Source organism: Phacochoerus africanus, chromosome 3 (assembly GCF_016906955.1).
Source record: "Phacochoerus africanus isolate WHEZ1 chromosome 3, ROS_Pafr_v1, whole genome shotgun sequence".
Lineage (NCBI taxonomy): Eukaryota > Metazoa > Chordata > Mammalia > Artiodactyla > Suidae > Phacochoerus > Phacochoerus africanus.
The window spans coordinates 58689673-58704053 of NC_062546.1; the positions used below are offsets into that span (position 1 = coordinate 58689673).

At 38.8% G+C, this 14381-nt stretch overlaps 1 protein-coding gene across 2 annotated transcripts in view; it reads right to left on the minus strand.

Annotated features, from left to right (window-relative positions):
• Positions 1-14381, minus strand: part of ZDHHC2 (zinc finger DHHC-type palmitoyltransferase 2) — a 72640-nt gene that overhangs the window by 20080 nt on the left and 38179 nt on the right. For both annotated transcript variants that reach the window (XM_047771881.1, XM_047771882.1), the window contains exons 4-6: positions 9152-9272; positions 3588-3657; positions 2682-2714 (exon numbers count right to left, since the gene is read on the minus strand). In XM_047771881.1, the coding sequence (XP_047627837.1) occupies positions 2682-2714; positions 3588-3657; positions 9152-9272 (224 nt within the window). The remainder of the gene's footprint in view (positions 1-2681; positions 2715-3587; positions 3658-9151; positions 9273-14381) is intronic.

The window sequence follows — 14381 nt, forward strand, 5'->3', positions numbered from 1 at the left end:
TTTGTGACAATTCTAAAAGTCTTAATTAGTGACTGTTATATTCACATAATGGCTGTAAACAAGATTTTGTATATATAATATGAAAATATTTCCAGTGAAGTGAAGAAAAAAAAAAAAAAGGCACAGACCCAGCCTGTAAGGGAAATACCTGTGTTAAAAAAATGTGTAAAAAATGTTTTGTGGGCACAAAAAATATTAAACATACAGATTTATATCTGAAAAGCACACATGACATTTAGCAACAACAGCTCCTTGTGAGGAGGGGAAGGAGGTAGGGAGAAGGGGGTTAAGAACACCTGCACCGTTATTATTTAATTTAGAACCACAAGTGTGTATTATCTATAAATTTTTTAATTTAGAACTTTAATTTGAAATTTAAAATAAATAAAATAGCTTCTCTTCAGCAGGCACCAAACCCTTCACAAGCCGACCTGGCTACTGCTTCCTGCAGGGGAGTGTCTGGAGCTGAGATGGGGGCTGGGGCTGGGGCTGCAGCATGGGAAGCGACAGTGCAGAGAAGCAGTATCACAGGAGCTGAAAGGCACTGCCATCAGTACATTCCATCTCTTCCACACTGCCACGCAGGTCTAGAGTGACAACGGGTGGTGTACAGACATGCAATCTGAACCCATTCTTTAAAACTCCAGAGTCTTATATCTGTTCCCTCTGACTTATTTAACTGGGTTTGTCAAAATGTGAAAGATCACCAAATTATGCTCTAAGTTTCTTTTAAAGCCAAATTAATTGCACGTTTAGAAAGACTGCTATCATAGTAAATCATTCTTTTCTATATTGGTAATTTTCTGAGGCTAGCAAAGGAATGGCAAGTTTCATAGATGTGTACTAGCTTGGAATTAATCCTGCTTCAAGTTCTTATCCACCTCTCCATTTCTTATCATCACTATCCCTTATGTTATGTTAGAAACAAAAGAGAAATAAAAACTCTATGTCCCTGATTTATTTACTACTCTGTTAAATTATACCTAGACCACACAGCTATCCAGAAAGAAGGAGAAAAGCCAATAAAGCAGGTGCTCCTGGCCAGTCCCTCACCAGTTGAGGGTAACCTCTGGAAGCATTGATACCCTGGCATTTCTGAACTTCCCAGAGTATGAGTTGAACACCACCATGCCTCCCCACACCCGCCCTGCCACCAAATAGACGACAGTCCTCAGGCAGAGAAGCAGAGAAACAGTGGTGCCTGAGGTGGGAGCTGCAGGTGGGCGTGAGATCTGTCCACTGCAGGTGCAGTGAACTCCCAATTGGACTGTGGCAAGATGAGGGGAGGGGGCTTGATAGCATGTGTTACTGGAAAGGTGAACAGAGGGATATAAGAGGATTAAGAAAAACTTATAATTGAAGATAACAGGTAAAAAAGCACTTGCTGAGAAAGAGAACAGAATGAATAAAATGAATGAAAGAATGAGGAAAGCAAGAGTGACCTCAAATGAAAATTAATACTCCAGGAGTTCCCATTGTGGCGCAGCAGAAACAAATCCAACTTGTGTCCACGAGGATTCAGGTTTGATCCTTGGCCTCGCTCCGTGGGTTAAGGATCCAGCATTGTCATGAGCTGTGGTGTAGGTCACAGACACGGTTTGGATCCTGCATTGCTGTGGCTGTGGTGTAGGCTGGCAGCTGTAGCTCTGATTCGACCCCTAGCCCGGGAACCTCCAAATGCCATGGGTGCAGCCCTAAAAAGCAAAAGAAAAAAAAATTACTACTCAATATGGAGGTTATTTTTAAGAGGAGCATTATTCTCATAGAGTTAATTAGCCTTAACATGTTAAAGGAGAAAATCTAGGTGGAGAAAAAGAAGAGGTATCCTGGAGAGAGATACAGAATCCTGCAAAACTCCACATTCCTCTACTGTTTCCCGCAGGTAAGGTAACCATTCACTGAGAATGTTTCAACCTGTACCTGGCATATATTTGTATGCATGTCTACCTTTCCCAAGTACCATCCCTGAAAGAAGATAAGGAAGGCTTGGAGAATGACCTGCTTAATGTCTAAATCCAACCTGGTTTGCAACCTTAGTGTGGTTGTCACAGGTATGTGCACATTGAGACAAGGAATTACAAGGTAGAAAAATCAACCTCCATTAGCTAATTAGATCTTTCACATAATCCTCTATTAAGTTACCTAATTCTATGACTTAGAACTTTTTTAAAAAAAAAATAATGAATTCTAAGTCAAAACCCTTGTTTAAATATATGTGTGTATATTTGCTATTCTATTCTTTAAATTGTCTTTAAAATAGTTAAAACTTTAGATGAATTCATTCTTGTAAAAATTTTTAGATTAATTCATTTAATAAAAAAAATAATAAATAAGAAACTTTAAGCGAAGCATTGTGGATAATTTATGTATACATTTTAGTGTAATTTGTCAGAAATAATTTAGAATCTCCGTATTTATACACGTACATACAAAGACAACCATTTGTTCTCAGAGAATATGAGAAAACTTTTACATTGTTAATCTACTAGTTAAAATTATTTAATGGAAACTCTCTCCTAAATAAAGGTTCTTTTGAGCTAACTAAACAAACACTATAAACTAAATCTGAAAGGACCTCCTAAGTCAGCTAAGGCAACATTTATAAAAAGATTTAAATAGATCAATGATTCAACTTATGTTCTAAAGGACAGAAACTTCTTTAAGTATAGAGTCATACCCACCATGGGCAATGATGATCCATCTTCAAAATACATCTAAGGAAACAAAACAACACATACAAAACTCAACATCCTACAAAATTTATCCCAATACATTATAAAAGGAAAATATAAAGCAGTTATTTCAAAAAAGTCGTGGCAAGTAAAATACTGCAAAATTATTGACTTATCGAAAGACTGAGTAATAGCAAAATCGCTCATTTAAAATAAATACCATGGCCAATTCCAGGTAATACAATGAGAGAACTCTAAATTCAAAATATAATGCTTTACAGGAAAATCTACTCAATGCTATGCAATAACCTATATGGGAAAAGATTCTGAAAAGGAATGGATATATTTATATGTAGAACTGATTTACTTTGCTGTACACTTGAAACTAACACAACTTGCTAAGTCTACTATACTCCAATAAAATTAAAAATATATACATATACATGCTTTAAGATACAAACAACTCATTTTCTAAAAACAACACAGTATGTTAGCGTACAACTATCTTGTGCTAAAGAAAGTACAAAATGTCAAAAAATGTATAGGGAGTCTGGATAAAACTTTTCCCTTAAGATGTCAAGCCTTAAGCCCAGTGGTACTGTCTTTGTGGTACATTAAGAATATAGAACATCTGTCATGAAGGCAACTGAATTATCTTTATGAAGATAGAAATGAATCACAGAAGTATTTGTTAACTCGAACTAGCCAAGTATGAGCTGCTAAAAATCATGCACTTGGCCACACTCATGTTACTGCAAGTGACCGTGCTCTGTGCTGGTTACATTTCCTAAATAAATGTCTGAAACACATGAATAAGGAAGAAAGGAAATGATGTGGAAAGCAGTGAGAAAAGAAACATACTAAATAAAAAGACCACCAGCATGTAGACATTTGAGAAGTAGAACGTTTTCTTACTTATCACAGACGGAACAGTGATGGCAGCGGTCTGGTTTGATAAGTTGGCATCTGTCACAATAGCGGATTGCTACGAACAAAAAGTCTTAGGTTTAACAGTGAACTGAATAGACAATTAAATGACTTTGAATCATGTACCCACATTTAAATGTTAAAAAGCATAATAAATTTAAATTTGCTACAAGTGACATATTTGATGCTGTGTAAACACAAAAATGGAATGACTTGTCTACAGCCTCAAGTTCTTTGGAGAGGTTTCTCCAAAATAGAAAAGCTTTTGGGGAAATGTTTCTAAGGCACTCTCAATTATAAGTATATTTATCATTATAAAATAGTCACATTAAGACTCATAAAGGGGGCAACTATGTCCATTTCTATCAAAGTAAAGAGAATGTCTCCAAGTAAATCAATTCATTCCCTGTACCCTGCCAAGACAACTAGGTGAGGATACAATCATATTTTCGCAGATTTTTTTTTGAAAAATACATTTTAGAAATTTGTGAATAAGCTTAATTAGTTGCTTGAACTGGGAAAGAGCTCAGACCTCTGCTAGGTGAGATATAAGATTGGAAGTGAATATTGGAGGAAGTATTTCCAGTAGGGAATTTTAATTATTTTGACTGAAGTCCTGATCCTTTCTTCTCTAATACAGAAATCAGAGACAATTATGGATGATTGATTTGGAGATGCTTTTTCTTTTTCTTTTTTTTTTTTTTTTTGAAAGTTCAGTTTTATTCGGGGCAAAATGAGGACTCTAGCCTGGGGGCAGCATTTCAGACAAGCTCTGAAATGCTGCTCCACAGAGTAGGGGAGACCAGTCAATATACATATGATTTTGGGGAAGGAGGAGGTACATGTAACCAAAGCACACATTTTTACAGGGGGTCACTGCTAGTCTCCCGAAGGTAACTGCTAGTTACAAGGAGCAGATGTCACCATGAAGGATTTTAGTGCTTTTCTAGATATGAGGAGATGCAAGAATGGGACTCATAAAATCTCCTGAAAATATCTAACTCTCTGAAGACCTGTTCTGCCAGTTTTCCCACAGCACAAAGTGCTCACTCCCGAGCTCCTTTGGAGATGCTTTTTCACTACACAAGCATCTGATGGGATGCACTCAGCCTGCCAAAATTACAGATCAGTCAAGTGGGCAGTCCAGGAGGGCCAGCAAAATCAAACCAATGAATTCAAAATTTGGAAAAAAAGGAGTTCCCGTTGTGGTACAGCAGAAGTGAATTCGACCTAGTATCCATGAGGATGTGGGTTCCAGCCCTGGCCTCGCTCAGAGGGTTGGTGATCTGGCATTGACATGAGCTGTGGTGTAGGTTGCAGACTCCGCTTGGATCCTCTGTTGCTATGGTTGTGGTGTAGACCGGCAACTACAGCTCCAATTCAACCCCTAGCCTGGGAACTTCCATATGCTGCAAGTGCAGCCCTAAAAAAAAAAAAAAAAAAAAAAAAAAGCCAAATAAATAAATAAGGAAAAAAAATTGCAACAAACAACTACCCAGGTTATATTAGCTAACATTATAATCTCTAAAAAAGGAAATGGTTGCTATAAACAAAAACAGCTTTATTTTTAAGATGAAAAGGCCTAGGAGGAGTTTTTGCAATATTGAAATAAGTTTTTAATCATCCCCTTATAACTTTCTTTCCCAGGAATTCCAGAGATAAACAGCATGGCCTGTTCATCTCTTGAATGAAGACGTCTCAAAGGTGCATTCCAAGGGAAGCTAGAAGGTATCACTGGCTCATGTGAAGCACCAGAGTGTGAGGAAGTGTTGTGCAGAAGGAATATAACATGAGCCACATGAGTACTTGTAAATTATCCAGGAGTTATGTTAAAAGAAGTTAAACAGGGGAAATTAATTTTAATATTTTACCTAATATATCCAAAATATTATTTCAGCATATAATTAATATAAAACACTAGTTGACATATTTTACTTTTTTTAATCATACCAAACCTTTGAAACTTTTTTTTTGTCTTTTGTCTTTTGTCTTTTTGTTGTTGTTGTTGTTGCTATTTCTTGGGCCGCTCCCGCGGCATATGGAGGTTCCCAGGCTAGGGGTTGAATCGGAGCTGTAGCCACCGGCCTACGCCAGAGCCACAGCAACTCGGGATCCGAGCCGCGTCTGCAACCTACACCACAGCTCACGGCAACGCCGGATCGTCAACCCACTGAGCAAGGGCAGGGACCGAACCCGCAACCTCATGGTTCCTAGTCGGATTCGTTAACCACTGCGCCACGACGGGAACTCCCCTGAAACTTTTATGTTTGATACTTAGTCACATTTTAAGTTGTCAGTAGTCACAAAAGCCTAGTGGTTACCATAATGGGCAGCATGAGTCTAAAGTCAAAGAACTTCCAGGTGAGTTTTGGTGGGCAATGCTGGATTCTCTCCAAGTGGTGACTATCTCTACTTTATTTATTTATTTGTTCATTCATTTGTTTGTTTGTTTGTTCTCACTTTTGGCCATGCCCACAGCATGCAGAAGCTCCCAGGCCAGGGACCAAACCTGTACCACAGCCGTAACCAGAGCCAAAGCAGTGACAATGCCGAACCCTTAACACACTGAGCTATGAGGGAACTCCTGATTATTCCTACTTTAAAGTATACTAGGCAAAAAAAACCCTTTCAAATTAAAGTGGGCAATAACTCAAAAGAAATCAAAATGTAGAAAAAAATTCAGTCTTTCAAAAATGGAAGTTTTGTCTTATAATTAAAAAAAAAACTACATGTGCCATATTACATTCAACTAAAATCATCCCACTGGAATTGGAAATGAGCCATCTGATTGTCACTTAAAAAGTCCTAACGGTGAAAGGAGGATTTTAAATTGTCTTGCTTGAATTTTTTGAGAATTGACTCACATGTTACATAATTTAAAACTTTTCTGGTAAATGTTGAAAAGGAAATGTTACCAACATCTGCATGCAAAATGACAAACTAATTACACTGCTTCTAATGGTTATCTCCCTACTCAAAAAAAATCTACAATTTTTTTTTTTTTTGGTAGGGAAAGGGTCAAGGGTAAGAGAGAGATAAAAAAGCACAGTCCTCATTATTAAAAATAAGAATAATTAATAATATAATGGAATTTGGAGAGTCCTGTCAGAAAACCAGAGATGGCTGGATCAGAAGAAAGCACAGGACAAACAGTTGTGAGATGAGCAGTCTTGATACCTTCTACAACCCACACCCAAGTATGTGGTTGGATTTGTTCTCTGCATATAGCAGCCAGTGTAACCTAGGCAGCTAGTATTTTTCTCTTTTAGGTTTGGAGGAAAGACTGTGGATTCAGAATGAATGGGAAAATCCTAAATTATATCACCCTCCACTTTCTTCAATCTTCTATAAAGTATAAAACATGTGAACATCAACTTAACCTTTCAGTTGTTTTAGTCCACAGCTTCCCGCAGGTTGAGGAAGGAAGTTATCCAAAGAACCCAAGGGTCTTGGCTGGGGTGGGATGAGGAGGATCCCGCTCACCTTCCTGCCTCGGGGGTACTGTGGCTGCTCCAGGGACTGTCCATTCCAAATTGTGATTACCTTTCCATTCCACATATTCCAGAAGGAGGTCAATCACACTAGTGTTATAATCTATTCATTACACCTTGTGTAATTTAATTTAGCCAATGACTCCCATCAGTTAATGCTGATTTTGGCATGCATTCAGAATTTTTGTACTAAAAATATAAATAAAGTTCAATTATATATATTTTGGCTTTTTAGGGCCACACCCATGACATATGGAAGTTCCCAGGCTAGGGGTCGAACCACAGCTGCAGCTGCTGGCCTACACCACAGCCACAGCAACTCAGCATCTGAACCACATCTGGTACCTATACCACAGCTCACGGCAACACTGGATCCTTAACCCACTGAGCAAGGCCAGGGATCAAACCCGCGTCCTCAAGTTGGATTCATTGCTGCTGAGCCACAGAGGGAACTCCAAAATAAAGGTTATAATTGGAAGTGCTGATTCTGTTCCAGAGTGTCACAGATGTTGAGAATCCTAAATTTATCCCAGGAGGCAGGCATACAAGAGATGAAAACCTTAGCAACATATAAACCACACAAGGAGGTGACTTATAAATCCAAAAAATGTACTTGTTATTATTAATGAACATTAATACTTTGTGCTGGTATGACTTATGCTTCCCTCCTGGTCTTAATTCGGTGTATCAAGGGGTCCAGTAGACAAGAACTGCACTAAGAATGGGGAGGCAAGGTTTCTGCACCTGATACTGTCACTGTCATTAAATACTTTTGGAAACTTGTGCAGTAATTTATTCTTAGGGGGCTTACATTTCCTCAGTATTCATGTAGGCTTACATAGGGTAAATATATGTAAACATACATAAGCACATCTCTGTCTCTATGGGTGGCATAATATTGTGGATCAGGGAATTACCACTTGCTCACTGAAAAAGAGTAAAAAGCAAACAGGAAAAAAATCATGTGTGAGGCTTAGAGTTATATTCAGTTACGAGTCTGAAGTGAGTTAGAAACAAATATAAATAATATAAAAATATTAATGAGATATTTTACATTCCCTTTTTCATACTAAGTCTTTGAAACTAGTTTTACACTTAAAGCACACCTCGATTTGGACGAGCCGCATTTTAAGTACTCAATAGCCACATGGAGTAATTAGCAGCCACTGAAAAGGGCAGCGTGAGCCTAAAGTCCCAACATTTCTGGGTGACCCTTGGTGGGCAAGAACCAGTAGTCCATGTGTGTCAATTTTTAAGACAATTTTAAAATTAGATATCTGTTAAATCTCCTTAAAAATCTCACCCAAGTAAATGAGATTTGAGTTGCTTTTGTAAAAAAATTTTTAAAACTTACCATACATTTTAAAGACAAAGAAATTGTATTAGAGTTCCCATTGCAGCTCAGCAGTAATGAACTTGACTAGTATCCATGAGGATGCACGTTTGATCCCTGGCCTTGCTCAGTGAGTTAAGGATCCAGCATTGCCTTGAGCTGTGGTGTAGGTCACAGACACACCTCGGATCTGGCATTGCTGTGGCTATGGTGTAGACTGGCAGTTATAGCTCTGATTCGACCCCTAGCCTGGGAACTTCCATATGCCACAGGTGTGGCCCTAAAAAGAAAAAAAAAAAAAGAAAAAAGAAAAAAGAAATTGAATCAATACTTACACAAAGTTTGGCATGATTTATATAACGATCTTAAAGTTATGTAAAATTATCAATATTGTATTCATTATAGATACTGCTCTTTGAACTAGGTAAGAATAAGAGGTCCATAATTAAAACTTGGAAAATATATATAACTACAAATTGAGATTTCGGCAGTTCTAACATCTTCACTGAATCACAACTAGAGAAGCCAACTAGAAGTAAAGTCGGGGCTGACTTGGTTGAGGTCTCTGTGCTATAGCATTACTCATGTTTCCATGCTGTTTTAGAGAATTGTTTGGAGAGAGTTTTAATAGACCCTGTGTTTCAATGAGGGTTGGACAGTTTCAAGTGCAATTCTGCTTTCTAACAGTGACCACAACCTGTCCTGCCAAAGCACACATTATCATCTACCTCCAGACATGGTCCTGGTGTAGATGGGAAGGTCTTTGGCTGCTCGCCTAAGAACTTCCTGATGGGCTTCTCCTCTTGGCTCTCTCTCCAGCAATTCTTTCTCTGCATAAGAGAGGTGGAACTGTGGAAGAAATTTAAATTTTAATCAGTGTTCTCAAAGAAATGATAACATATTGATCTACTATACCCACAGGAAAGGCTTTATAAAATATTAATGGTATATATAGCACACATATTCAGAGGGTAATAGCATTTGAAATCTGGGTAAATCTGTTAGCTTCATGGATCATTAGTTTATCAATCTAGAAAAGGTAATAATGATAACAACACAAAAAATAATAATACCTACTTTTTCAGATGTTTGTGAAACTCAAGAGGATGTAAAAGTGCTTTAGGAACTGCAGCATACTAGCCAAATATTAGTTATATTAATAGGTGAAATGGTATAATTAACAAATTGGGCTCAATGGATGCATTTTTCAATTGGCTATCATTAAAAACAAAAACAGAAGCAAATACATCAAGCATGTATTCTCAAGTAGGTGAGTTTTAACTTAAGGATAATCATTACATGAGTTCTGTAGCACTCAAACGAACTACTCATTAATTTTACTTCTTATACTGCCAATTTGGCCCATACAATGTAAAAAAATACTTATTTGAGAAAAATGAAAATTTATTTGGGCTCCAACTTGATAATCACAAAAAAACAGTTTAAAAAGTCTGTCTGGGAGTTCCCGTCAGGGCTCAGTGGTTGACGAATCCGACCAGGAACCATGAGGTTGCGGGTTCGATCCCTGGCCTTGCTCAGTGGGTTAAGGATCCGGCGTTGCCTTGAGCTGTGGTGTAGGTCGCATATGTGGTTCGGCTCTGGCTCGAATCTCGAGTTGCTGTGACTGTGGCGTAGGCCGGTGGCTACAGCTCTGATTAGACCCCTAGCCTGGGAATCTCCACATGCCTCAGGATCAGCCCCAGAAAAGGCAAAAAGACCAAAAAAAAAGTCTGTCTGACCTCCTATAAATGTGTTCCAGAAGACACGTGCAAGGATATTCATAGCATCATTATTTGAAATGTAAAGAACTAAACATATCCCAAATGTCTATCAAAAGGATAATGAACAACTAAGTTGGAATATGGTATATACAAATAATTGAATCCTGTATGGACTTTAACATTTAAGGAACTACAGCTGCGTATCAAAGAATCTCAACCTACTGATGAACATATATGTAAATCATACATACGCTATTATTTAGGGGTACATATTTATGATAGAATTATAAGGAAAACAAGGAAATGATTAATGCAAAACTCAGGATAGTTGTTACTTCTTGAGAAATTCAGGGAAATACAATATGGAACACATGGCATGGAAGTACATACAAGATACTGAAAATATAATGTTTCTATACTGGCTGGGTGACTGTTTAAGTGTTTTCATTTTATTATTCCTTAAACTATGCATTATATATGCTTTCTTATACGTATGACAAATTGTACAATTTTGAAAATGTTTTTTTAAATGCTTTAAGTATGTCAATGTAGGAAAGAAAAACAATTTGATGAAATTGAGGTCATGATATCTGAGCCTAAATCTTTATCTCTGGAGAAATAAAGAATTAAAAATCTTTGTTCAGAGGTTGATAATTCTACTGAAGTTAAAGATACCAATCTCCAGCTTTCACTGTAAGAGTTTTAGAAAGATGTCTGGAAAAAAGTATTCTCCACATTAAGTTTTCTGCCTGTTAAAAGTTCACGGCATTTGCTTACTATTAATTCATTTCATGGTGTTTCAAATTACACTTCGACCAAATCGTTTTTCAAGTGAATACAAATAACAAATAAAAAAACAAAGCTCATATTTATGGAAGCTTAGTGTGCTTTCTATCAAGTGCTCTGCAGTTGCCTGCTACCTTAAATCTCAGTTTAAAATAAAATGAAGGGGGTTTTTTGGTTTTGTTTGGGGGGCTTCAGGCGTGGCATATGGAAGTTCCCAGGCTAGGGATCCAATCAGAGCTGCAGCTGTGGCCTATACCACAGCCACAGCAATGGGTGATCCAAGTCACATCTGTGACTTACACCATAGCTCATGGCAACAATGGATCCATAACTCACTGATCGAGGCCAGGGATTGAACCCACATCCTCATGAATTCTGGTCAGGTTCTTAACCTGCTGAGCTACAACAGGAACTCCTAAAATGAAGTATTTTACACAATTATTCTAATTAATTGAATATACAAATGAGGGTGGTGAGTGGCAGTGAGCAGTGTTGAGTCTCAAGCCCAGAAAAGGTCCCTTGTGGCATTATCTGAGAGGCGGGACAGGAGAAGCAACAGATTAAATACTTTGGAATCAAAGAAAAGTCTGGGAGCCATAGCCCCTTCAGATGGAAAATTATCTCCCAATTGGAAGGGGATTCCTAGGATCCATCCCACTGTTCTCAAAGTGACTCTGAAAAAGAGCTTCACTGAGAAGCCGAGGTAAGGCGATGGTGCCACCCTTCAGATCTTATTAACAGAATCCAAGACCTGATAGAGGAAAAAACCCAAATTATTTATTGATCCATCATGGGCAATCATATTGGTTTATCAGAGGATTTGCCAGAATTTCTTTCTTTCTTAAAAATTCGAGGCCAGGGAGTTCCTATTGTGGCTCAGAGGGTTAAGGACCCGACACTGTTTCTGGGAGGGACCTGGCGTTGTGAGGATGCGGGTTCAATCCCAGGCCTCGCCCGGTGGGTTAAGGATCCAGCACTGCTGCAAGCTGTGGCATGGTTCACAGATGGCGGCTGGGATCTGGTTTTGCCGTGATGTAGGCCTCAGCTGAAGCTCCGATTCAATCCCTAGCCCAAGAACTCCCATATGCTACAGGTGTGGCCATAAAAGGAAAAAAAAAATTCTAGGCCAGCATCAGGCAGCTGTTGATGACACTACTTTAAAATCTAGAAAGTACTAGTCATTGTTTAGAAAAAAAGAAAAGCACTGACAAACAGGCAAGGGTACTGATGCTGTTTATAGAACTGTGTGTCCTCTTTGGAAATATCTGAGGGATAGAAAAGGTATAAGATCAAATGATGCTGTAATACAGTACAAGTCAATCTAGAGAAAGTATTTATAAACTTTGCACAGTTTGATTCCTCTGCCTAGAATATTCTTCTTCACGCTCGATGGGTGGCTCCTATTTTGCTGGTTTCAGCTTAAATGTCATCCTCTCAAAGAACTTCCCTGACTCCCTTACTAGGGTAGGAACCCTGACAACTCTGTCCTCTCCCCCTGTATACTCTCCATCAGTCATGTGAGCTTTCTTTGTGTTACACACTATAATGTGAAATTATGTGTGTTCATTTGCCCTTTGTCTATCTCTCCCACAGGCATGTAACCCAACAAGGGCAGGGATCAAGTCTTGGCACAGAGTAAGCCCTCTGTTCTAACTGTGGAATGGACAAAGGAACAAACGCGCCAGCAGGCTAAGTCAGAGCACTGAATTATCACAGGAAAAGTTATTTTCCACCCCAGTCTCTAACTTGCCATTGTCAGAACCATGATTCCCATGATTCCCATAATTCAGGCAGATTTATCTCCCCTGTCCATTTCTAAAATTGGTTTAAAACCTAGCATTAAAAATTAGTTTAGGGAGTTCCTCTCATGGCTCAGTGAAAATGAATCTGACCAGCATCCGTGAGGACGCAAGTTTGATCCCTGGCCTCACTCAGTGGGTTAAGGATCCTGCAATGCCGTGAGCTGTGGTGTAGGTCAAAGACATGGCTAGATCCTGTGCTGCTGTGGCTGTGGTATAGGCCAGCAGCTACAGCTTCAATTTGACTTCCATATGCCACAGGTAGGAAAGAAAATTAGTTTAATAAAAGACTTAATAAGGATTAAAGCCATCAATGTTTTCTTACCTTTTCTACAGAGTTCTGGATTTTTTAACCTTAGAGGTAATTCTAGTGAGTGATGGAACTGGAAAACTCCATATCAATAGATAAACACAGCATACTGTATCAGGTCCAAAAACCAAACAGAGGTTTGTAGAATTGTTACTTACATAAGATGATGTCAAAATATCTAGTTCTATTTCGGAATGCACCAAATACACAGTCCCTTCCCTCAGAACACTAGTGTACCAAAACGTGTGACAGATCTGAGGAAAAATAACATCTATAGAGATCTGAAGCAATGGAAGATCCTCAGGGGTAAAAAAAGATAATATACCTGTCCTGTCGCCAACCTCCAGATTAGGGCAGTCCTTTGGCCAGTTAACACAAGCTGTTGTGCTTTTGTTTAGTTTTTATCAATTTCCGAAGTTCCCATTGTGGCTCAGCAGTAACGAACCCACCCTGCAGAATATGGAATTCCCAGGCCAGAGATCAGATCCTAGCTACAGCTGCTAACTAAGCCGCAGCTTGGCAATGCCAGATTCTTAACCCACTGTACATGTCCAGGGATGGAACCTGTGTCCCAGCACTCCTAAAATGTCACCAATATCCCCTTGTGTCATAGCATGAACTCCTGAAACTTTTTTTCAAGTAGAAACATTTAAATAGAAGAATAAAAGAATAACATTTAAATAAAAGTCTTGTTACTTTTTCTCCATGCTCCAATTGATGTCCTGAGCACCCCCCCCCCACCATTGTGGTGTCCCCTCCTCACAGGAGAGTGTGGTATAGTGACAAGAAGTGCAGCCATGATGGTCAAAGAGACTTTGGTTTGGATGTTAGCTCTGCCACATGCTAGCACTCAATGACTTTGGATAATTAGCTAATGTTCAAGCCTAACTGCCTCATCTGTAAAATGGTGATAAATAGTATTTCCTACAGTAACACAACGTGACTGAGGGATATGTCTTTTTTACACAAATCATCCAACAAAGCCTGGTACGAAACAGTAAATGCACTGTCATTCATCAATATTAACTTCTCCTCAATACAGTGATTTTCTTTGGTCTTTTTTGTCTTGTTTCATTTTCTACACTCTCCAACCAATATTTCAGACCTTTCCTGCTCTCCGCAACCTCAGTCAACCCCTTTCCTCCATCATTCTAAGCTGTTGACCTCATTTTTTTTTTGTCTTTTTAGAGCCGTACCCCTGGGATATGGAAGTTTCCAGGCTAGGGGTTGAATAGGAGCTGTAGCTGCCAGCCTACACCACAGCAACTCAGGATCCAAGCCACGTCTGCAACCTACACTACAGCTCAGAGCAATGCTGAATCCTTAACTCCCTGATCAAGGC